The 23,651-nt window shown below is 43.6% G+C and overlaps 2 protein-coding genes across 23 annotated transcripts in view; one reads left to right on the top strand and one right to left on the bottom strand.

Moving 5' to 3' along the window:
• The window catches only part of LOC311578616 (uncharacterized protein), a gene marked incomplete at its 5' end in the record, with an annotated part of 123,957 nt that extends 103,414 nt beyond the window's left edge, over nucleotides 1-20,543 (bottom strand). For 5 of the 12 annotated variants that reach the window (XM_084748583.1, XM_084748585.1, XM_084748584.1 and 2 more), the window contains 2 exons: nucleotides 13,324-13,388; nucleotides 20,086-20,543. In XM_084748583.1, the coding sequence (XP_084604709.1) occupies nucleotides 13,343-13,388; nucleotides 20,086-20,543 (504 nt within the window). In that variant the 3' untranslated portion in view covers nucleotides 13,324-13,342. Of the gene's footprint in view, nucleotides 1-9,326; nucleotides 9,420-12,152; nucleotides 12,865-13,323; nucleotides 13,389-18,964; nucleotides 19,072-20,085 lie in introns of those variants that run through there. The other 7 variants (XR_014772905.1, XR_014772907.1, XR_014772908.1 and 4 more) reach the window with 6 other exon arrangements.
• Nucleotides 20,544-20,676: 133 nt separating this feature from the next.
• TANC2 (tetratricopeptide repeat, ankyrin repeat and coiled-coil containing 2) overlaps nucleotides 20,677-23,651 on the top strand; it is a gene marked incomplete at its 3' end in the record, with an annotated part of 287,236 nt that continues 284,261 nt past the window's right edge. For 3 of the 11 annotated variants that reach the window (XM_084748486.1, XM_084748488.1, XM_084748491.1), the window contains exon 1: nucleotides 20,678-20,847. Of the gene's footprint in view, nucleotides 20,848-23,651 lie in introns of all 11 variants that reach the window. The other 8 variants (XM_084748481.1, XM_084748489.1, XM_084748485.1 and 5 more) reach the window with 5 other exon arrangements.

Genomic DNA, 23,651 nt, shown 5'->3' on the forward strand with positions numbered 1-23,651 from the left:
ACGGGTCAGGGATGAGTCTCAGGAAAGGGCTTGGGAAATAGCACGAGTGCCTCCGTTCTCGGCCTAAGCTTCCTTGTTTACTACTCAGTGTGTTAAATAGAGCAATGTTGTGGGAGGAAGAGAAGACGGGCAGGGAGGGGACAGGGTCTCACATGAAGACCAGACAGTAAATCTGGAAGTTAATTGAGAACGCTAACCTAGAATAAGGAAATAAAAGTGTGTTTGTTTTTGAGTGCTGGGATTAAAGGTTTGTGCCACCACCGCCCAGCGAGAAACCCTGTCTTAGAGCAAAAACCAATCAACCAACCAAACAAACAAAAAAAGTTAAAATAGGGACTAGAGAGATGGCTTAAAATTTGTGTGTGTGTGTGTGTGTGTGTGTGTGTGTGTGTGTGTGTGTATTTGGATTTATTTATTTATTTTTACATGTATGAGTGTTTTGCCTGTGTGTATGTGTGTATGTGCACTGTGCATACCTGGTATTATGGATGTTAGAAAAGGGTGTGGCTTCCCTAGAACTGGAGTTCTAGATGGTTGGTTGTGAGCCACTATGTGGATGCTGGGAACCGAACCTAGGTCCTTTGCAAGAACAAATGCTCTTAACTGCTGAGTCATCCCTCTTGCCCTGTAAATAACTAAAACATGCTTTAAAATGGTTTCTCTATGAAAAAGATTAAAATGCGCTGTGTATCTTCAATGCATCGTTTCACTCTGGTCTGTGGGCTTCAGGGTATCCATGGCTGCACAGCCATCAGCACTGTGTAAGCACAAGGCGTCTTTACTGCCAAAAGGAAGTCCTTACTCTTTTCAGTCATTCTGTGTTCTCCACCCTCTCCCGGCTTAGGTGAACTGGGTAGGGCCAATCTCGTGACAAAGATTCTTAAGCGTGAAAAGCTCTTCTGAGCTGTGAAGTCAGAAACATCCTCGAAGAGACGCAGTATGAAAAGTGTTGGTACGTAGCTGCTGGTTTTGAATTATGGGGGTTACGGGTTAGAGGGAGGCTGCTAGTACAGGGAACAGAGGCCTATCCTATAGCTATATAATTCTATAGGGTCAAATCATGTTACCAGCTGAGTAAGCCAGGAATCCTCCAGGAAGCAACGCCATCCTGACACTCTGATTTAGCCTGGTGAGGCTACACTAGATTACAATCTGAAGAAGTAAAATAAATTTGTGTTGTTTAAGGCACAGATTTTGTGCTGATTTCTTATAATAGAATTAGAAAATCAATGCAATACAAACTGCTGTCATTTGCTCTTCCACACAATGGTGTCTTTTGGAGATGGTTATTATAATGTATCCCCACATTTTTTTTTTTGGAAGTACTGGAGACCAAGCTGGGTGTGGTAGCGCACGCCTTTAATCCCAGCACTCAGGGAGGCAGAGGTAGGTGGATCGCTGTGAGTTCAAGGCCAGCCTGGTCTACAAAGTGAGTCTAGGAAAGCCAAGGCTATGCAGAGAAACCATGTCAAGAACCGTGCCTCCAAGTAAATAAATAAATAACTAAAATATTGGAGATGAAATTCAGGTGTGTATGTCAGATAAGTGCTCTGCCACTGAGTTATCGCCAGATGCATACTTTCGTTAGCTGCAAGTAATTTAAGGTAACATTTCTGTAGTAGCAATTATAGCAAAAGTAATCTTTGACTTAGTAGACAACAGCTCCTGGACCACCTCTGGCCATTTCCTTCTGATACTATGATATATTTGCATATGTATTTAAAACATGACCTACTATATTGGGGCCTTTAGGAAGCAGTTACTTTGTGAAGCCGGGGTCCTCATGAATGGGATTAATGGCCTTATAAAAGATCCCCCCAGACTCTCTCACTGGCCCTTTTGTGACAAGTCAGTGCAATGATGCCATCATGAACCCGGAAGCTAGTGCCTTGATCCGGGACCTCCCAGCCTCTAGAACTGTGAGAGATGAATCTTAGCTGTTTATAAGGCACTTGCTTTATGGTATTTTACTACAGCAGCTTGAAGGGGCCAAGACAGCACCTGTTAACAATAATGGTAAGTTTTGATACAGTGACACTGCTCCCAAACAACACACAGCCTAGATCCAATGAAAGAATTTGCAGGAAATGAATGAGTGCATAAAATCTGATTTAAGAAGACAGTGATGAGGAATTCACTGTAGTCTCTGTCTCCTGGGAGAGTCAGTGTCATCAGTTTGTGTGGTAACTGGCAGCTGGGATTTTAGTTATGTGGGATTAGTAGCTGAAGAGACACCTGCCACAGGTCAGAAAGGCAGCCCAGAGGCAGGCGGGCTTTCAAAAGGAATGCACCAAGCCTTCACTCCTGGCGAGAACCACGTCAGTAATTAGGAAGGGTCTGGTGGGACAGCACAACTAAGCGCCAGTCCCAGTGAGCTGAGCAATCTTCACATTCATCAAGTTGACCAACAAAAACAACTACTGAGCTGCTTGACCAGTTCAGCAAGGCTGGAAGATTGAATACAAGATACTAAACCATTTTATTTTCAAATACTAGCACTAAGCAATCTTTTTAAAAGTGTCCTTTACAATAGCATTAAAAGAGTAAACATATAAATATCCAATAAACATATGAAAATGTGTTTCTCAGACTTTTATTACTTTTTAAAAACCACGTGTGTGGAGTGCGGGTCCCGCAGAGGCCAGAGGTGTTAGATCCCCAGAAGCTGGAATTACAGGAGCTTTGTAAGTCACCTGACATGGGTGCTGGGAACCAAACTTGACTCCCCTCTGTAAGAGCCGTACACACTCCTAACCACTGAGCCATCTCAGCAGCCTCAAAACTATGTTTACATTTCCCATATTTAATTGTTTACTTCGTGTTTGTGCGTGTTTGTGTGTGTGTGTGTGTCTGTGTACACAAGTGTCATGGCACACTTGTGAAAGTCAGAGGACAACTGCAGGAGTATTTGTCTCCTTTCACCATGTGCCCCATGTGCGACATGAAGCTCAGATTGACAGACTTGGCAGCAAGTGCCATTACTTGCTGAGTCATGTCACTGCCCTAGGTATGTTTCGGTGTCATTAGTCAATATGGAGATGCCATCCAAAGCCAGAATGAAATACCGTTTTACGTTCCCTAGGACAGCTGCAATAAAAAGGACAACCGTGGGTTGGTGGCGGGCGGGGCTGAAGAGAAGAGAGAGCTTCCTGCTCTCCAGAGTTAGTTCCCAGCACCTCATCAAGAGGCTCGTAACCACCTGAAACCCCAGTTCCAGGAGACTTGACTCCTCCTGGTGCACCCCCCCACACACAAATACTAACAAAATAAAAAGACAAATAGCAGTATTGGTGAGGATGTAGAGAAACCGAAACTGACATAAATTGCTGGCAGGAATTTTAAAATAGCTCAGCTGCTTTGAAAAACAGCTCAGAGGTTTATCAAAAACTTAAATATATGAAGCTACCACACAAGCCATTGATTGTAGGTATATAACAAAATAATTGAAAAATGTATGCTCACACAAAACATGTACACTAATATTCACAGTGAAACTGTTCATATTATTTCTAAGGTGGGGACAATTCAAATATCTATCAACCAGCACAGATAAATAAAAGGGTCTGATAGGACATTGCCCAGCCACTTGGCGTACTGACACGGGCCAGATATGACGGCGGTGCCTATCTCTAATCAAAGCTCTTGGGCGACGGAGGCAGGAGGATGAAGAGTTCTAAGTCGATCTAGACCACATGAATCCCTGTCTCAAAGCAAAACTTAAAAAACCGAAAGAAAACAAAAGAGGAGGACAACATACACTACCCCAGGCATGGGCGTCAACAACATCAGGCAGAGTGAAGGAGGCCGCCGCTCGTTAAGTAAGTAAGCCATCGTATACTGAATGACTTCACTCACGCTCAACGGCCAGAGGAGAGTTGACGAGAATCGGCGCTTGTCTGCTAAATGGGAGTGATGGAAGCATCCTGAAACATATCGTGATGTTTGCACCCCTGGGAATATGATCAAAATCACTGACTAATATGAATATCATCAAAATCATTGACTTTGAATGATGTATTTTAGGACATGTGAGTTATAATTCCAAAAAAAAAAAAAAATCATAGTAGAAAAGAAGACCAAAAAAGCCACTTAATTATAAAATCGGCTGGTATTTTTTATACCTAAAATAAATAAATAAATAAATAATAAATAAAATAGAGGTTTGGAGGAAGAGAGGGATAAGACAAAAACAAAAATGAACAACAACAAAAAATCCTACTTTCTTTTTCTATCTTGAGCAGGGTGACACTTGGAGTGATATGTGCCTGACACGATGGATTGTTTGAGGAAAGCGAAGGAAGGGGAAACGAAGCGCTCCAGAGGCAGCGAGGAGCCTCACATCTTCAGATTCTGCCCGAGACTCACTCCAGCTTGGGCTGCTAAGCTGCTCTTGGAAGTAGCTCTCTGCTCCTTCCTAGTCCCATCGAGGCCTTGAAAGCAGAGCCGACAAATGCTGGCACAGTTTATCCCAGACCAGCCCTGGGCTTCTATGCCAAATTTAGCCTTTGGCAACTTTCTGTTGAGAGTCCCAGAGGACTTGTTTGACCTCCTTTTGGAAAGCTGTGAGGGAATTCACTTCTGGCCTGTGGCCCAGCAAGTAAGGAGAGAGTGGCTCAGCAGGCCGCCTCGTTCTCTATTAAGTTAATGATAAAGTGTACCTGAGCACAGTCCGTGGCAAGGCCAAGTCCCTATATGTGCGGTTTGCACTAGGAATTTTCCAGTTACCTAAAGACAGTTCCCAACATTAAGTACTGTAATCAATCTAAAAAGAACTCTTTGAAAATGGATTTTCCGGCCTCTCCCTCCCTGACTTAGGATCTTTTCTTTTGGTAATAAAAGTATTATATGACTATTGTGGAAAACTTAGAAGCATCTCCAGAGTCAGCTATTCCTTTACTGTGTTCTCTCAGACAGGTCTGTATGTTTATAAGCACACACACATGCACCCACGCACGCACACACGCACTCGCGCGCTCCACCATAGCAGTTATTTTATTTGTGCAAGCATGCGCGGCTACATGTATGCTGCAGCACAGAACAGAAGTCAAGGACGGCCTGCAGGAGTTGGTTCCCTCCTACCATGTAGGTTCCAGGGATTAAACTCTGGTCAATGAGGCCTTTTCCCAGTGAGCCATCTCTTTGGCCCCACAGTAGTTATTTTTAAAATAACATACATGGGATCACAGTCTGGGTTTTTTTTGGGGGGTGGGGTGGGGAAACACATGTATTTCCTGTTCCATGTAACAATGTATCTTGGAGATCTTTCCATATTGGTAGATATAAATCAACTGCATTCTTTTTAATGCGTGTACAACATTTTGTAGTACAGATGTATTTAACCATTTCCTATTGATGCATATTTCCTATATTTCTATTTTGGGAATTATTAAGATTATCATAATACATTTTGATATATAGGCATATGAGAATATTTTTAATGAGCTTTAAGCAATGGTTCTCAACCTGTGGGTCACAACCTCCTTGGGGCTGCATGCCAAGCATTCTGCATATCAGATATTTACATTATGATTTATAACTAGTAAAATTAGTTATGAAGCAACAACTAAACAATTTTTTATTTTGTTTTATTTTATTTTTTGGATTTTCGAGACAGGGTTTCTCTACGTAGCCTTGGCTGTCCTGGACTCACTTTGAAGACCAGGCTGGCCTTGAACTCACAGAGATCTACCTGCCTCTGCCTCCTGAGTGCTGGGATTAAAAGCGTGCGCCATTACCGCCCAGAATTAAACACATTTTAAAAGATTTTTAAAATGTATATAAGTGTTCCCTATTCATGCACACCAGAAGAGGGAATCAGACTCCATTACAGATGGTTGTGAGCCACCATGTGGGAACTGAACTCAGGACCTCTGGAAGAGCAGCCAGTGCTCTTAACCTCTGCATTATCTCTCCAACCTGCAATGAAATAATTTTATGGTTGGGGGTCACTACGACATGAGAAAATGTTTCAAAGGGTCCTAAAATTAGGAAGGCTGAGAACCACTGGTTTTAAGAGATGAAATTATTGGGGGGGGGGGCGCACCACAGTTATGGCTCAGAGGTTAAGAGCACTGACTGCTTTTCCAGAGGTCCTGGGTTCAACTCCCAGCACCCATATGGCAGCTCACAAGTGTCTGTAACTCCAAGATCTGACACCTTCACAGAGATATACTTGCAGGCAAAACATCAATGCCCATAAAAATAAAAATAAATAAAGTTTTAAAAGAGATGAAACTATTTTATTTTTATCCACCTGAAATTTAGTGTTTTGAACTTGTTTTGGAATAATTTCAAAATTACAAAGAGTCACAATAACCTATCCAGCTTGACTCCTTATTGTACCATCTCATCACTTTCCCTTCCTTTCTTCTTTCTCTCCTTCATTCTACAAAATATGATATACACAAAGCCCTCCCCGAACCCCCTCGGCCCCACCCCCACGTCCTGCACCCGCCCCAGACACAAAGCCATGCTGAACTCTAGGTACTTCAGTGGTTCTCTTCTCTCTTTCTTTCTCCATCCCTTCCTTTCTTCCTTTCTTTTCTCTTGAGTCAGGGTTTCACCATGTAGACAGGCTGACTTTGAATTTACAGAGATCCTCCTGCCTCTGTCCCCAGAGTGCTGAGGTCTATAGGGCATATACCACTTGGCAAGAGGACTGTCCTACACCAAGTCAGCCAGCCTAAGCGTGAGGACCAGGAAAGAGATCATTGTTGGGGGGATGGTCTAAAGTATTTTGATGCTAATTACTGCTTGCTGTCTCTGTGACCCACCTTTTGGTTAATAAAAAACCATCCCACCTGGGCAGGGCAAAGGAGATAGGTGGGGCTAAGAGAGAAAGGAATCCTGGGAAAAAGAGGAAAGAATGTCGAGAGGAGGCGAGACCTGAAGGGACGAGAGGAAGGCTGCCATGGGTTAAACGGAAGCGAAGCACATGGCCGTCGTGGATGGAGAATCCCGCCCAGATGAAGAACATGAGCAAGTATTTGGGACTGTGAATGGGAGGGAGCTTGATAGAAGTTATTGGGAACAGATGGCATGGGATTGAGACAGGGATCCCACACGTGCCTCACTATAGGAAATAGTTTAGAGGATTGGTATCTGCCCTGCCCCAGGTTAACGAAGGCTATTCTAAAATATAACATATGTCAGTGTTTTAATTGATTGTTAGCCCAGCATACTGATAATACTAATAATACTGATAATTTTAAAACAATAGATAATGTCAGCAATTCCACATTCATCTGAGGCTTGCCATTCCTTGTTTATAACATCTTTCTCGGGGGTGGGGTCGGGGGTGGGGTCAGGGGTGGGGGTGTAGGCCTACTACTCTTGTCGTCCTCACTGTTTCAGCTGCTCATACCCTTGTATAGAACGAGTCTCTTGCCATACTGGAATCCACTACAGCCCCAGCCCTGCCCGCTCCGGCACGCTTGACTCCAGATGTGCCAGTCCCAGCCCACCAGGTTTGCTGCTGACTCTTCGTGCCTTGGCCCACATCAAACACTGGGAAGGCCAAGTTAATTTACTTTGAATAGTATGCTGTAGAAGACAATTGTCCCAACATCCGTTGTTGGCTACTTGAAATGCTGTCACTCGTGTCGGCACACAATGATCTAATCTCTTTCATTAATTCATTTTTTTTTCTATTTGAGAGCCAGCACCACACTTTACTGTGACTCTAAAATACGTTTTCATTTTGTTTTATGGTTTGAGACAGAATCTGGTTGGATAGAACCGAGGCTGGCCTCAAACTCAAATCCTCCTGCCTCAAGCTCCTGAGTGTTGGGACAATAGGAATACATCACTAACTCTGGCTAGTAAAATGTTTTCCTATCTGGTAGGAAGGGGCCCAGCACTATACTTTTTATAAAAAACAAAAACAAAAACTGTACTTATCTGGGTGTGGCAATTTCACACCTGTAATCCCAGCTTTTGGGAGGTTGAGGCAGGAGAATCTCTGAGGTGCTAAGTGCTGAAACCCTCCCTGTCAATAGATAATAAATACACGAATATCATAACCATTCTACACTTTTCCAGATTTTTAAAGTTTTTGTCAACTTAACACAAAACTACACATACCTGGGAAAGCATCCTAATTGAGGAGCTGCCTCCATCAGATTAAGCTGTGGGCATTTTCTCAAATAACGATTGATGTAAATGAGCCCAGCTTACTGTGGGCAGTCAGGCCTGGGTTGTATATGAAAAATAGCTGAACAAGCCATGGGAGGTGAGCCAGGAAGCAGCATTCCTCCGTGGCCTCTGTTTCAGTTCCTGCCTCAGGCTCCTGCCAGTAGCTTTTACCTTGTCTTCCCTTGACATGGACCGTAAGCGGTAAGTCAAACAAACCTTTTCTTCTGCAAGTTGCTTTTGGCCAGTGTGGTGGTTTCCATAGGAATGGGCCCCATATACTCCTGTGTTTGAACGCTTGGCCCATAGGGAGTGACACTATTGGGAGGTGTGGCCTTGTTGGAGGAGGTGTGGCCTTGTTGGAGGAAGTGTGTCACTGTGGGGGCGGGCTTTGAGCTCTCCTATGCTCAAGCTATGTCCAGTGTGGCACACAGTCTCCTGTTGCCTTTGGTCCAAGAGGCAGAACTCTCATCTCCCTCTCCAGCACCATGTCTGCCTGCACGCTGCCATGCTTCCCGCCATGACGATAATGGACTAATAAACCTCTGAACTGTAAGCCAGGCCCAACCAAATGTTTTCCTTTATAAGAGTTGTCATAGTCATGGTGTCTCCTCATAGCAATAAAACCTTAACTAAGACAGTCAGTGTTTATCATAGCAACAGAGAAACAAGCCAGGGAACGGATGAATTTTAGAATTAGTATGTCAACTATGTTAATTAATTACTGTAATTTTGATTATAACTACATTATGTTTGACAAATATTTGCATAAAATGGCATCTTTACAATACTGAACTTCCCATAAGGGGGCATGATATACCTTTTCATTTTTTTTTTCAGGGTTTGAAAACATCTTTTGGTAAATATCTTTCTTTGTGTGTGTGTGTGTGTGTGTCACACATACAGCTTGTTCCTAGGTTTAAATTTTGTTTTTGTAGCTCTCACTAGTAGGGTCTTTCTATTCTACTTTTATGCACATAGTTGAGACTATACTGCATAAATAATTCTCAACCTTGCATTTTAACATAATTTTATACCATACAAATAGCCTAATAAACTATAATTGTATAATTATATAGCTATTCATAAAACATTGATGTATTAATGCTACTTTTTCATGTTGGTTAATAAATTAGATTGCTTTTAATTAAAAAAAATTCAAGATACTAGGGCAGTGTTCACCTGTGTACACCTACCTTTGTTCTATTGTTCTTTGAACACGTATCTTTGTTCTATATTATTCTTCAAATATATGTGACCTTTTTCTGTCTTATCCACAATACAACCATCTTAAAGATAACACAAAATGGAGACAGTTGAAATAGCTTTGTTTTGTTTTGTTTTTTTTAAATAGTAGAGGTCTTGCAATATGCCTCTGCCAGCCTCATTATTTGGCTCAAGTGATCCTCTTCGTTCAGACTTCAGGATAGTTGGGACTTAAAAGCACCCCTGCTGTGCCAACAGAATTTAAATAGTGTTTTTCTTATTATTACAAACTGCTCCTTAGTTCCTCCTATCACTTATCTGCTCTTTGGACATGATTAGAGAGTAATAAAAAGAAAATAAACATACAGCAATGTCAAGCGCGCTGACCGAACGAGGATTTTCCACCGGGAAAAGGAACAGTGAAGAACGACCAGGAAGGGCCACTGTCCCCTCCGAAGCCCGACTTCCGGCCTACTGTTCTTCCTTTGTGACCTTCATTTCTACACCTGACTTCTCTGCATTTCTTGGTGTGATATAAAACATTTCACACCTTCACATTTTAATTGTGTGCTTTATGGAATGATTTACAAAATATTGCCCGCTGCCTAATTCATGGGAGTGTCTTCGTGTGGAATGCAACTCTTTCTTGATTATTTATGGTCGACATAGGCATCAGTTTTCTAATTTTCTCCTAAAGGCCTTTTGATCACAAGCTGGTATTTCCACCCACCTGCAGGCATCCAGCCTGCTCCTCTGACCACTCTCTGCTTGCCTGCATCCAGCCCGTTCCTCTGACCACTCTCTGCTTGCCTGCATCCAGCCTGCTCCTCTGACCACTGTCTGCTTGCCTGCTTCCAGCCTGCTCCTCTGACCACTGTCTGCTTGCCTGCTTCCAGCCCGTTCCTCTGACCACTGTCTGCTTGCCTGCTTCCAGCCTGCTCCTCTGACCACTGTCTGCTTGCCTGCTTCCAGCCCGTTCCTCTGACCACTGTCTGCTTGCCTGCTTCCAGCCTGCTCCTCTGACCACTGTCTGCTTGCCTGCATCCAGCCTGCTCCTCTGACCACTCTCTGCTGGGGCAGCTTCTCTTCCTTCTTCTTCTTGTTACTTTCCCAAAGGGTTGGGAACCAGATTGACAAAGCCTTTAAAACTGGATCCAGTAAGAATTAATAGGCTCCGAGGAAGCTTTGTGCGTGTCTAGAAGTGATGGGCATGATCTCTGAGGCACGGACTATTTCCAGAGACGGAGGTCTTTTCCATCTCCTGTATTCCCTGGAGTCTTTGCTGTGCTCCAGAGATTGCCAGGTGGCCAAGTTCCACATAAATGACGTTTCATTACAATTATTAGGCTGGTACCATAATATTAAAATGTACCTTTCCCTTTTCCTTGATTGCCCCTAACTGCTCTCTCTCTGTTCCTTTCACCACGTGCGTCACCCTGACTTGACGACACCTAGACAGACTGCTCATTCGGTTTCAGGTGAATCGGATAAGCTCAACCTGCATCCCTGTTTCCGTATTCCCACCTCAGCTATACAGTACTTTAACAATTAAAAAGCTCTATAATTTACATCAATTTTCATGTTTGAAGATTTCACTTTTTAGCCAAAGCTCCATTTGACTAAAAAAAAAAAATCAAGTGTACTTCGTTGTAGGAAAGAAAACAAAGGTAACTTATCCAACTCGGCTGCATTCTCTCTCCACTTTTGTCCTCACCTCATGGTTAGTGCTGTGGCACTGAACCACAGCTATGTGGTCGCTCACTGCAATGGCTGTTCTCCTTTTGCTGCTGATTGCCCCCTAGTATTTATTAACTCTCATTTAAATACCATGGACTTTGGGTGGAGAGGTATGCCAGGCTCGTTAAAATCCATGTGAGCCAACTCAGAGTTCACTAGTGGTGTATTAGCACCAGTCTCTTTTTGTTTGGATATAACAAACATCCTTGATAACAATAGTGTTATCATTTCTTTTGAATGCCACCTTTAAGAAAAAGGTGTTGGGCTGGAGAGATGGCTCAGCAGTTAAGAGCACTTGACTGTTCTTCCAGAGGTCCTGAGTTCAATTCCTGGCAACTACATGGTGGCTCACAACCATCTATAATGGGATCTGATGCCCTCTTCTGGTGTGCATGAAGACAGAGCATTCATATACATAGAATACATGAATAAATAAATGTTTTTTTTTTTTAAAAAGAAAAGGTGTTATCTATGAGTGGAAAATGTGTGAGTGCCAATGTTTGTTTGTTTTTTTTGCTTCAGTTTTAGAGTAACTAAAACTTTTACATTATCTAATGCTATTCCCTAGCCATTTTTAATTGTGGCAATTATGCATCTGCTGATGAATAAATATGTTCCATCTACTCAAGGTGGTACACACCTATAATCCCAGCACCAGGAGGCAGCACAGGAGGATAATGAGATCAAGGCCACTCTATACTACATAACGAGCTTTGAGGCCACCCTGAGTTACACAGTGAGGTTCTGTTTCAAAAAAGCAAACAGCAATGGAAACTGGATAGGAATGGGCAGGAAATAAACTAAGGCTCCATCCAAACTTTGCCAATCCTGCTTTGCTAGTCCAAGGCCCACTTATGAAATGAGCGCTGCCAACACTTCTACACTCTAACTGGAGAGAGACAAGGACACGGCGCACTACCAAGCACGGGATGTATTTTCTGCCTGTTGCTTCTCTGATTTGTTGATATTTTCTTCTCCCAAATAAACAATTTCCTAGTGATGCATCTGACACACAAGGCATCTTATTTTTGATGGTAAATTAATTTATTTTCACAGTTTCAAGCTGTCAAAAACTGGGATGACATATTGGTAAAATAAAGGTTCTTTGAAGGGAGTTTGGCCCAAAGGTTAGCTTGATCCACAGTTTTGGCTTTTGCAAGTCTGGAAATTCCAGCCTGTCCATGATTTAGAGTTAATTGAACTCAGGGAGGGTGGTTTAGTATTAACTAAAATAATGATAAATTATTTTTTATTCTCCAGAAGCCAAATTTATTAATTTGACAGTAGAAAATATTACTACTACATGGATGAGAACATTTGTGATGTTATGAATGGTTTTTCTATTCCCATTATTTGATGTGTTTGATTATTTCAAGTAGGTAACAAAAAAAACTGAAATTCACAAATATTTATCCAGGATCTAGTATATACACACTAGATATTTTGATGAACATGAGAAGTAGCCATGAGCTAGATAGTCACAATCCCTGTTATCTCTTCAGAGAACTTAAAGTTTATGGATTTAAATTTAGTGAGTGCAAAATCAAATTTTATGATTTTCCCCTTTAAAACTCATGGTGAAATTTAGTCTCCATTATGAGATATTAAGAGGTGATACCAGGCAGGGCCCTTAAGAGGTGATTATGGATCTGTCCTCATAGATGAATTAATCCATTCATGTGATTAATGGATTAACGGATTATCCAGAGAGTGAGTCTACTATAAATGTCAACTTGGCGAGGTCACATGCAAACTCTGTCAAGGATGTGATGCCCTGTGCTGCTCTGCATTCTGCAAGAAAAAGTCATCACCAGATGTGGTTTATTATCCTGGACCAGAACAGTGAACCAAAATGGAACTCATTTATGATTTACCCAGTGTGTGGTATTGTGCGGGAAGCAACAGAAATTAGGCTATGGTAGGCAGCAACCTATGTTAGCCAGCTATATGTGACATTATGCTAGGGACACGCCTTCCTCAGGCTGAGCCCGAAGGCCAGTGTGTCCCCTTTCCGCTCTTAGAAGCGAGGAGTTCAATCTGCTAATGTTTTACTCTTAGACTCCACTTTTCTGTATTTTTGGATTATCTATTCCCCTTGTTTTAATTTATTCTTTTAATTAATTAAATAATTAACTTTGCATCCATATTACAGCACTCTCCCTTCTCCCATCCCTGTCTCGCTCTCCCTCCCTCTTCTCCATATCCCCCTCCCCCACTCCTAAGAAAAGGGAGCCCTCCCCACCAACCCACCTGAGCACAGCAAGTGGTATCAGGACTGGGTGCATCCTCTTCCCCTGTGGCCCAGCGAGGCAGCCCTGCCAGGGGGAAGTGATTGAAAAGACGAATTAATTCTTAGGATGGTCAGTATGCTCTATCAACTGTACTGCACACTTTCTCTAGTTTCTATCCAATTATTCTAGATCAGCATTTTAATTAAAACTTTATTACTAGCTGGGCATGGTGGCACACACCTTTAATCCTAGCACCCAGGGAGGCAGAGGCAGGCAATCGTTGAGAGTTCCAGACCAGGACAAAGTGAGTCCAGGACAGGCAAAGCTACACATAGAAACCCTGTCTTGAAAAACCAAAAACCAATAACCAAAAACAAAACCCCCAAAAACTTTACTACTGTGAGACCTAGGACAGCCTACATAGAGCCTCAGTATTTCCATCTAGTAAAACGGAAATAATAATTTTACTCTTATACAATTATATGAGGATTCAATTAAACAATGTACTCCATGCCTGTAACACTGAATGATACCACTTTGGAGACTTAGTTACAAGCTAGGTATTTTTATTTATTTATTTATTTATTTATTACTATATACTGTTTTAATGCTGAGATAAATTCATTAAAATATTTTCCCATAATTTTTAGAGAAATTATTCTCATTTATTATTACCGGGGAGAGAGAGCGTGTGTGTGAGCACGTGTAGGCACACAACTCTGTGGAATTTATTCTCTCCTCTCGCCTTCACGTGGACCTGGAGATTTAAGGTTTCAGGCTCACATCACCAGTACCTTTACCCACTGGGCCATCTTACCAGCTCCACTAAGTTTTTATTGCAGTAAAATACACATTCTGAAGACTTAGTTTTAAGATTCCCATGTACAGATTAGTATCCCAAGATCTAGAAATGTAGGGTAACCTGCTTCAGTTGTGTCAGTGTTTGGGTGGAGACTTGATGCCAGTCAGTTAGGGGTTCATGCTATAGTTCCTGTCCTTGAATATTTTTTCTCTGCTAAGTTCTATCCAGCTAGAGGCTGATCTTCTTGGGTAACTTTCCAACACTTTCAACCTGGAACCCAGTGAGAGAATATGTCTAATTAAATGAGTATGTTTAACCTGTCTATTAATCAAAACTCTTATCCAACTAGGAGAGATTTGGTTCAAATAAACCTAACCATGAAGGGATATCAATAAGGGACTTGGGTATCTATCTGCTACCAAGGATAGGAGTGTGACAGATCCAAGGACTCGACTGCCATTAGCTTGCACTCCGTCTACCTCTCCTTTCTGATCTAAACATTATTTCCTTTTCTCCCCTACCAGACTGGCCCCTCAGTATATGCTTAAGCATTCTGGTCCCAGGGCTCCTCTGTTAGCAGTCATGGACCTGCCCACTAGGGAGTGAAGGCTTGATCCTTTGGATATAAAGACGAAATATTACAGAACAGGCTCTGATTTGCCCAGCTTGGATCAAGAGCTCTCTGGGTGTCAAGTCTATGGGTGTATATTACAAAATATAGAATATATATGAGTGCATTTCCCCCCTCAGAATAACATATCAGATTCTCATAGGAAGAGATAGGTAATTAAAGGTTGTAAAGAGCCACTACCAACCCAAATACCCAAAACTGTGTAGTCTTTCTGACTTTTATTTTGTCACTGGTACACAGTGTTCTGGGCAGCAAGGCTTTTCATCATGCTGTGTTCAGATTCCCTCATTCTTCTTTAACCTGCGTATCAAGTTATCCAGAAAATTCTGTTAATTTTTCACACGCAGAGCTCACTGGCACTGTTCCTTTCTACTCTCACTGTCACACTCCTTGACTTTCAGCGATCATCTTCTTTTGCTCACTAAACAGCAGTATCTTCTTAGCCAGATTCTTACTTGTTCCTTTCCATATAAATTTATCCTATGGGACAATGTTTAAACACTACCTTTCTGTCATTCTTATGCTCAATGGTTAATGGTGGACCCTGTCCTATATGAGATGGCCTTTGGAAGTCTAGGTCTGCTACCTGGGCACTTTTTTTTTTCTTTCTTTCCTGAGACAGGGTTTCTCTATGTAGCTTTGGCTATTCTAGACTCACTTTGTAGACCAGGCTGGCCTCGAATTCACAGCGATCCGCCTGCCTCTGCCTCCCGAGTGCTGGGATTAAAGGCGTGCGCCACCATGCCCAGGGTCGGTTTACCTGTGCACTCTTTAGCCACTGGTATTTTCTTAGGAATCCATACTTTGACTCAGCCACATTTACTGTTCAACAACCTATTCCTCACATCTTCAGTCTGTCTGTAGTTTACAGCGATGGTTGTCTTTATTTTATAAAGCAGCTCATTTCCAAAAGGGGTCCATTGCTGTTTGTTGTAATCCTATTCTCTCCTCATAAACCCTTAGGGTCCCAGGAGCTGTCCTTCCCCTTTCCTTTTCCTTCTGCTAGTTTTTATTTTACTTTCCCCAAGAAGCAGTCCTGTACCACCCCTGTCAACTTTCTCTCTCTCTTCTTGTGACACACTACAGAACTTACTGTTTTACTTTTGGTAACACTTAATTTTATCACACACTGTATTAATATTTAAATGTCTTAGGCATTTTGTTTCCCAAATAGATTATGAGGGGATAGCATGCAAGACTTCCCTCACATCACTTACATATGCCTTCCGGCATGTATCACAGCTGTACACATGCAGTGAGCCCAAATACCTGTCAAGCATTTATAAACGTCAGTGACAGATGTATGATGGTTTGCTTATGAACACTGTACATGAATTTTTCACTTCACAAAGAAGGGATTTGCTAAGAACTTTTAACTAGTAGCTCCTCTTTGTGGATATGTTTTTAACTGTTAGCCTAAAAATTATAAAATATTCATCAAAAGGCTGAGGTGGGAGTTGATGGGGAAAATGTTGAAGATATTGCATTAGAAGCCATTGGTTGGAGATCAAAAGGAAATGAGAGTATGAAAATACATGAGAAAGAATTTTAATTTATGTCAACTTTCCCCAACACTTTGGGGGAGGGGCTATAACTCAGGAGCGCTCGCTTAGTGTACAAGGTCCTAGCCTCCATCTCTAGTGCCGTAAGAAAGGTGGAGTACTTCACTGCACAGTGCCTCACCGTTTCCCCAGTGTGCTCTGTGATCCTATTTACATTTTAGAGAACATTCTGAGTGTATGTGGTAGAGGGTGGGGTTTATGTTCCAGCCCTGAGCTGGTCAGTTTCTGTCAACTTGATACAAAGCATGGTCACCTGGGAAGAGGGAACCTCAGTTGAGGAACTGTCTCCATCAGACTGGCCATGGGGACATTTTCTTGATTAGTGGTGGACAGGTGAGGGCATAGGCCACTGTGGACAGTGTCACCCCTAGGCAGGTGGTCCTGGAATATATATGAAAGAAAGCTGACCAAGCCAAGGGGCGTAAACCAGTAATCAGCATTTCTCCACGGTCTCTCTTCAGTTCCTGCATCCAGGTCCCTGCTTTGAGCTTGTGTCCTGACTTCCCTCAGTGGTGGATTTCAGAGTGGTAAAATGAACCCTTTCTTCCCTTAGCTGGATGTGGTCAGTGCTTCATTACAAGCAACAGAGAGGCTCACTAGGGCAGATTGTGGACTGTGTCCATCATGTAGCGTGATGGGGAAAGCTAGGAATTTAACCTCAGAGCCTCTCCATGTAAAAACGGATGCTATTCATCTGATGTCAGGAGTAAATAGGGAGGTATGTTTAAGATAGCAAAGTACTTTCAAGTGGTAGATGATCAATTAATGGTGACTATTACTGTTTATTCAAGAGGGAAAGTTGAAGGAAAAAGGTAGGCCTAGTGGTTTATGACTTCAAGGCGTCAGGGGAGGCCATGCTGGGCTGAGCGGTCATACAGAGTAAGCAGATCTAGAAAGGGAATTTGGAAAGGTATCGATGGCAGCACTAGAAAAGCTGGAAGGCCAGGACAGGGTTAGGGTAGTTTGTGAACTTATTGCAAGTTTGTCTTAGGTGGCATATATTTCATCTTCAAATTAAACTATAGACTAAAAAATTCCGTCTTAATGAGAATGAGTTTTTAGTAAGTAAAATAATAAGGATTCTCAGGATTTGGGGTACTGACGATAGGGAAGCCAAGGAAATCGGAGAGAAGGGTTGAGGAGAGAGATAGCTTCGGTGTGGTTCTCTGCCTCGGCTGGACCACAGTCTTACCTTTAGCAGTCACATAATGTTTCCTTCACAAAGTCAGACTGTGAGAGCAAGCTGCAAGGCTTGATGGGAGGACTGAGGGAAAAGGACTGGGTGAGCATGCTGGATGAGCTGAGCTCATTCCAGTGGACAGCTGCACTGGCCAGTGTGAGTATGGGACCTGGAAAAGGCCAATCAAAAGAAACGAGGACAGCCAGGCATGGTGGTACATGCCTTTAATCCCAGGACTCAGGAGGCAGAGGCTGGCAGATCGCTGTGAGTTCGAGGCCAGCCTGGTCTACAAAGTGAGTCCAGGATAGCCAAGGCTACACAGAGAAACCCTGTCTCAAAAAGAAGAAGAAGAAGAAGAGGAGGAGGAGGAGGAGGAGGAGGAGGAGGAGGAGGAGGAGGAGGAGGAAGAAGAAGAAGAAGAAGAAGAAGAAGAAGAAGAAGAAGAAGAAGAAGAAGAAACAACAAGGACAGTGGTTTGGAGTTGCTTTCCTGGAGAAGGGAGCATGCTGGCTACAGCTATCACAGCCTACTGGGCAGAAACCCAGTAAAGAGATCTGCTGCTAAAACTGGATGATTACAGTGGTTTTCCAATTGCCAGGGAAATGGGTTTAAAGGTTTTCAGTGTGCGAATTATTATTAAACTCTGTGAAAAAGTTGCAAACAGATTTAAAAGGGGAATCACAGACATGTTATTTTTTTAAATAACATTATTTTTTAAATATGTGGCTATCTACATAAACATAATATAACGAACTTTAGTGCTGGTAAAACTGTGTCAAATCCATATGGCAGAATTCAATCTACCAATATTTCATGGTGCTCTACAATGCACACCATAATTTCTAGGTGCTGCCACCTGAACTAGTTTGAAAAGCAACATATTATACCCCTGACTGCCTTTTGTTATTTCTCAAGGGAGGAATGTTATTAGCTTCAGCAAAACTCACAGGGAAAGGTTTAGATACAAAATAATCTTTAAAATAAATAAAAAGACTAAAAGAGAATTAAGGATAAATTCAAGTGTAAAAACAATGTAATCGTTGGTATTGTTTCATGAGCACTTTATTGCACACTATGTTCTGTGCTAAATATTTCTCGAATTTTCATTCAATCTTCATAACCATTCTGTGAGGTGTCATGACCCACTCTAGACAGATGAAGAAAGGAAGTTTCAAAGACTTGCTTAAGCTCATGTACCAAAGTAAGTGAAGTATGACACTGGCCAAACCTGTTTTCTGACCCCAAAGATAATGAATGACATTGTAATGTTTCATTGTAAAGCTGAGTTGAAATGTAATGTTTCTTTGTGGGTTACTTTTTAGGTGTGTATGCACCTTGTCACCACTGACCAGTGTTGACCAATTAAGCAACCCAGATTTCCCTCTGGTGACCCTCACCCAGTAATCAGTACACTGCTTCTATGACCACAGGAAGATAGGCTTTAGTTAGACTGCACTATTGGTGTTAGCACCAACCGTCTTTCACCTTGCCATCCGCCATAGTCAGGGTTACAGTTCTCCTTCAGGGTTGGCAAGCAGACACTCTAAGAACTAGCTTCTGGACACGACTTCTTATCCAATTTTTGGACTGTTCTGAAATTAATACAATTTAAAAAAAATAAAAGAAACTGCACAACAAAGCGCTATGGGATTGGGGTAGATTCAGATGGACTGTTATCAAACTAACCAACCTCTTCACCTTCTAAACTGCCTAGAAACAGCGCCCTTAATTGATGCAATTTGTGAATCTATTTCCAATCATGGCATTTCATTAGGAAGCAGATGACTAAAAAGTCATCTCAGTTAATGGAACGGAAGTCCACCCAAGCAAAATATGCAACGATGATTGCTTTGTATGATCTTGTAGCACGTGGGGAAAAAATTCTCTCCAAGAATGTGGCAAAGTGTTTCTTGGCTGTTTCTTGGTTGGAGTGAGAGGAAGCAAGGGGGAAAAAATCTAAGTGGAGAGTTTAGGGGGAAATTTGACTAAATATCCTTCAATGGGGTCTTACTGAGATGACAGTCCATGTTTTGCTGGCTGCCTTAAAATCCCATTAGTTCTTACACAAGCTGGTAATGACAGAGGCAGCACCTTTACTCAAGTCTTGCAAACTAAGGTTAGAGACTGGTCAGCAAGTGTTCCAGATGACAGTTTTCTCTCTTTCTCTACATTATCTCTTCCGCCTCCCCCCGCCCCAACCAAGCCATTGTTGTTTTTCTTCCCATCCCCCATTCTAAAGGCAACCGTGGCATCTTGAAAGCAGTCCACACATTACAACTGAGAATCAGGAGAGGAGTAACTGACACTTGTTGGCATCGATGACTTTGAGTGACACGTGTGCCTGTGGTGACCAAAGTGGTGGTGGGGTGGGGGGTGGGGGAGAGGATGCAGTCTAGAGGAACGTTAGGGATATCAAAGCAGGGGGAAAGGCCCCAAGAAGTGGGCGCACGTGACAGCAGCAGCCACCTCGAGAGTGACGTCATCCCCGGGCGGGCGGAGCCAAACTCTTCAGGGCCTTGTCAGCTATTCAGCTCCCTCCCCTCTTCCTCACCAAATGCCTTCGACCCCATCAGCCCAAGCCCCCTGAGGAAACCCGAAATGCCTACACGTTCTGCGGCGCCAGGACCCCCTCCGTCTGCGCGGCCGGAGGGCTCACCTCCCTTAGCTCTCGCCACGGCTCCCCACCCCCAGGCCGTGGAGGGGCAGGGGGCGGGGGCGCGCGCGCTCCACCACGCACGCGCCCCCACGCACGCGCTCTCCCTCCGCGCTCGCGCTCCTCCCCAACCCGGCCCGGAGGGGGCGGGGCTGCGGGCGGCCTCCGAGGGTGCGACGCCCCCGGCGTGGCGGCGGCGCTAGAGAGCGGCCGGCCCGGCGCGGGTTGCTGGGCGCGAGCTGCTCCCGGCCGGGGGGCCCCCACTGGCCACAGCCGCCTCGCGCCAGCCGCCCGCCCAGCGCGGCCAGCCAGCCGCGAGCGCCGCCAGCGCGGGGCCCCAGGCGGCGGCCGGCGCCGCGCTCCCTCCGCCGCCCCGCGAGCCTCCTCGGGCGGCCCCGCCCCCGTTCCCATCCCCCTCGCGCTCACCTCCAGGCTGTGCCGCGCGCGAGGCGGAGCGAGGCGCCCGCCGCCGCCGCTGCTGCCGCCGCCGCCGCCGCCGCCGCCGCGGTGCTGAGGGGCGAGCCTGCCCCCGCGCCGCCGCCGCTGACAGGAGGAGCGCCGCGGGCTGCCAGTGCTCGCCGACCGCGAGGCCACGCCGAGCCCGACCTAGGCGCGGATCCCTCCGTGGGGGAGTCCGCGGGCGGCGCGGTCCTCACCGGAGACCACGGGCACGCGGGCTTGACCCCGAGGTGCGCCGCGCCCCTCAGAGCCGCAGGTAAGGGCTGGGAGAGCTTGCGGGGGGGTGGGGGGAAGAAGGGTCGCTGAGGGTGAGGTGACAGGGGCGTTCGCTTGCGACGCCTCGGCTGCGGGGGTTGGGGCGGGGGCGAGCGGGGAGACGGGGAAACGGGCAGTGAAGTGCCTCCGGTGTCGGAGGCGTGGGGAAGGCAGGCTGCCTCCAAATGTGGGACCGAGGGCGGCTCCGGAGGGCTCCGGGGTCTGCCTCTTGGCTGTCACCGAGGGTAGTCTTGGTATTTGGTACCCGGAGAGGCTTTGGATGACGGGGGACCGGGATGAGATGCGAGGCAGATTGCTAAACGTGGCAGGGAATGCGGTGCAGAACGAGTTGCAAAATGAGTCCCCGAATGCAGCATAAAAGTAGTTGTGAAATGTGCCAGGTAAAGGCACAGGATGGCCTGGCCTCCGTTGCGTAGAAATGCATGGTACAAATGTTATTAGGAATATTAATAATTCCTTTGCGGCAGGAGGTGTAGTGTAATAAAAGACTAATAGGGCTCTTTGCTGCATATTCTTTCGTAGGAAATCTAGAGGAGCTGCGATTGCGAATTTTGACATAGGCAAAGTACCCACGTGAAAAAAAAAAGCAGATTGTCTGGTTGAGAGATGGGAAAGAAAAAAATAGGGCTAAAAATCATTTCAGGTTTTGCCATCAGCATGTAGAGCACCCATGCAATTGTGGCCTATCTTTCTGTTCCAGGTGTGGAATGTTTAAAATGTTTCCCACAAAACATAAACAATGATAATTAGCATTAGGAAAAAGATCGGATCTCTCTCACTCTCTCTCCAGCTCCTCTCCAGGAAAACAAACAAACAAACAAAAAGCCCACAAACAAAAAGAGACAAACAAGCGAAGCATCTTGATCATAATCGTGTGCTCAAAATCATTAGGCAAAGGGAACTATTTTTCATCTGTCTCCCCTGCTTTGGCTTTTACACAGGTGAAAATAAATGGAACAAGCAAAACAAAACAATATGGTGAACAAAAGGGATAAATTTTCAGGCATTTTGAAGGGTTGGAGCCAAAAGCTATGGTAGTGGTTAATTACAGAGCCTGGCAATAGTGAAATATTCTGGTATGTTCTAGCTGTTGAGATGGGATGGTTAGATAAGATAAAAACTGTATACAGTAAATTAGCATAAAAAGCGACAATATGGATACTGTCAAGGTAGTGTTCCTTGTAGCATTTCCCAGGTAAATCGTCTTAGGAATGTGAGCACAAAACCGAAACAAATGGAGGAAATATTCCTTATCGCTCCTCTTAGTTCCCTCAACCCCATCTTTCTCCCTAAATGTGTGTGTCTACATGTAGCAAAACATTGTGACTTCCATTTAAGAACATCTGTGTTGAGAGAATTGTCAGAAGATACTGGAATTTCAAAAGTAACAAAAGACAGCTAGATGAGCTATGTAAAATAGCATGTGTATACGCCGGATGTCTATGTAACTGAAACAAAAGCAGAAATATCTGATGTGTTCACTAGATGTATTTAATTATTGATGGAATTTTAGTGGGTTATGTTTGAATTCTTACAAATTGAATTACCTGCGTGAATGTTGTTCTTATTATAGTAATTTGCCAGATAATCTGAAAAAAAAAATCATACTGATTGGCTTCACTCTGATTGCAGATTCATTCATTGAGGGATCATTTCCTTCAAAATCAAAATTGGATTTTCCTTTATTTATTTTGAACTCTAGTCTTTTCTGGCTATATTGAGACTACAGAGAGAAGAGGGCCAGAAGAGAATAAAGAGCAGTTCTGTTGGGTCTTCCTGTTTTGTTCTAACTGGAAGCCATATGCACTGCCACCCCCTGCTGTCTGTAGGAAGAGGTGTTGCAAAGCTGGGTTCTTTTCTTGTTATCACTGCCCCCTTGTGTAAGGGAAGAAATTGATAGCTGCACTTTTGGGAACCAGTCTTTTCAGACGGTTCTTTATCATTGGAGTGGCTGTGTAGATTTATTAATCATTTGCTTACTTTCGAGTGCATAGCTAGAAACATATGCCAACCAGATCTTAGGTTTGATGCCCCTTTTAAATACTATCTGATATTAGTCAATTCAGATTGCTAAGAATGTTTACAGTATGTTCAGGAACATGGGATTCTGTTACTTCTAGTAGTAATAGGTCATATTTATCTAGCATACACTTTGTGCCAGTCTTGTACATTGTTTATACAGTTATAAAATCCTATGAGGTATATATTGTTATTTCCATTTTACCCAGGAGAAATGGAAACAGATCAATTTGCCAAAATTATGTAGCTGAGAAGTGGAAATGCTGTTTCAATTTAGAAACTCTGGCTCCAGACTTTGTCCTTCATCTGTACGCTGTATTGTCTCACGTTAGTATTGACAAGGCAAACTGTGCTTAAAATATACTTAAAATGGACATACCTATCCTAAAGTGAATGCTGTCCACATGCGGAGAGTGGCTATCGTAGGACATTTCTTTTTAGGAATTTGTTTTAAAATTCTTTTTATGTGATTATAAACAATATGTACTCTTATTTGGGATTCATGTGATCAAAGAAATATAGTAGTCTTGCTTTGAGGGGGATCTTTAGGGGTAAAAGTTACATTCATTTGATTTGATACACGCATGCATACCCCATGTATCTTTAAAGCATCAGTAAGCCTTTATTACTGTTTATTTGAAAAATCAAGAAATTATTTTCCCTGCATGCTTTCTTTTATGATCTCTTCGTTTTAAAATGTGATTAGCAGGAATGGACTGGCTCTTTTGAATAATTAACTCTTCCAAACAAATGGTTGCTCAGATT

This window comes from Acomys minous (assembly GCF_964271855.1).
Source record: "Acomys minous genome assembly, chromosome: 12".
In the NCBI taxonomy this organism is placed as follows: domain Eukaryota; kingdom Metazoa; phylum Chordata; class Mammalia; order Rodentia; family Muridae; genus Acomys; species Acomys minous.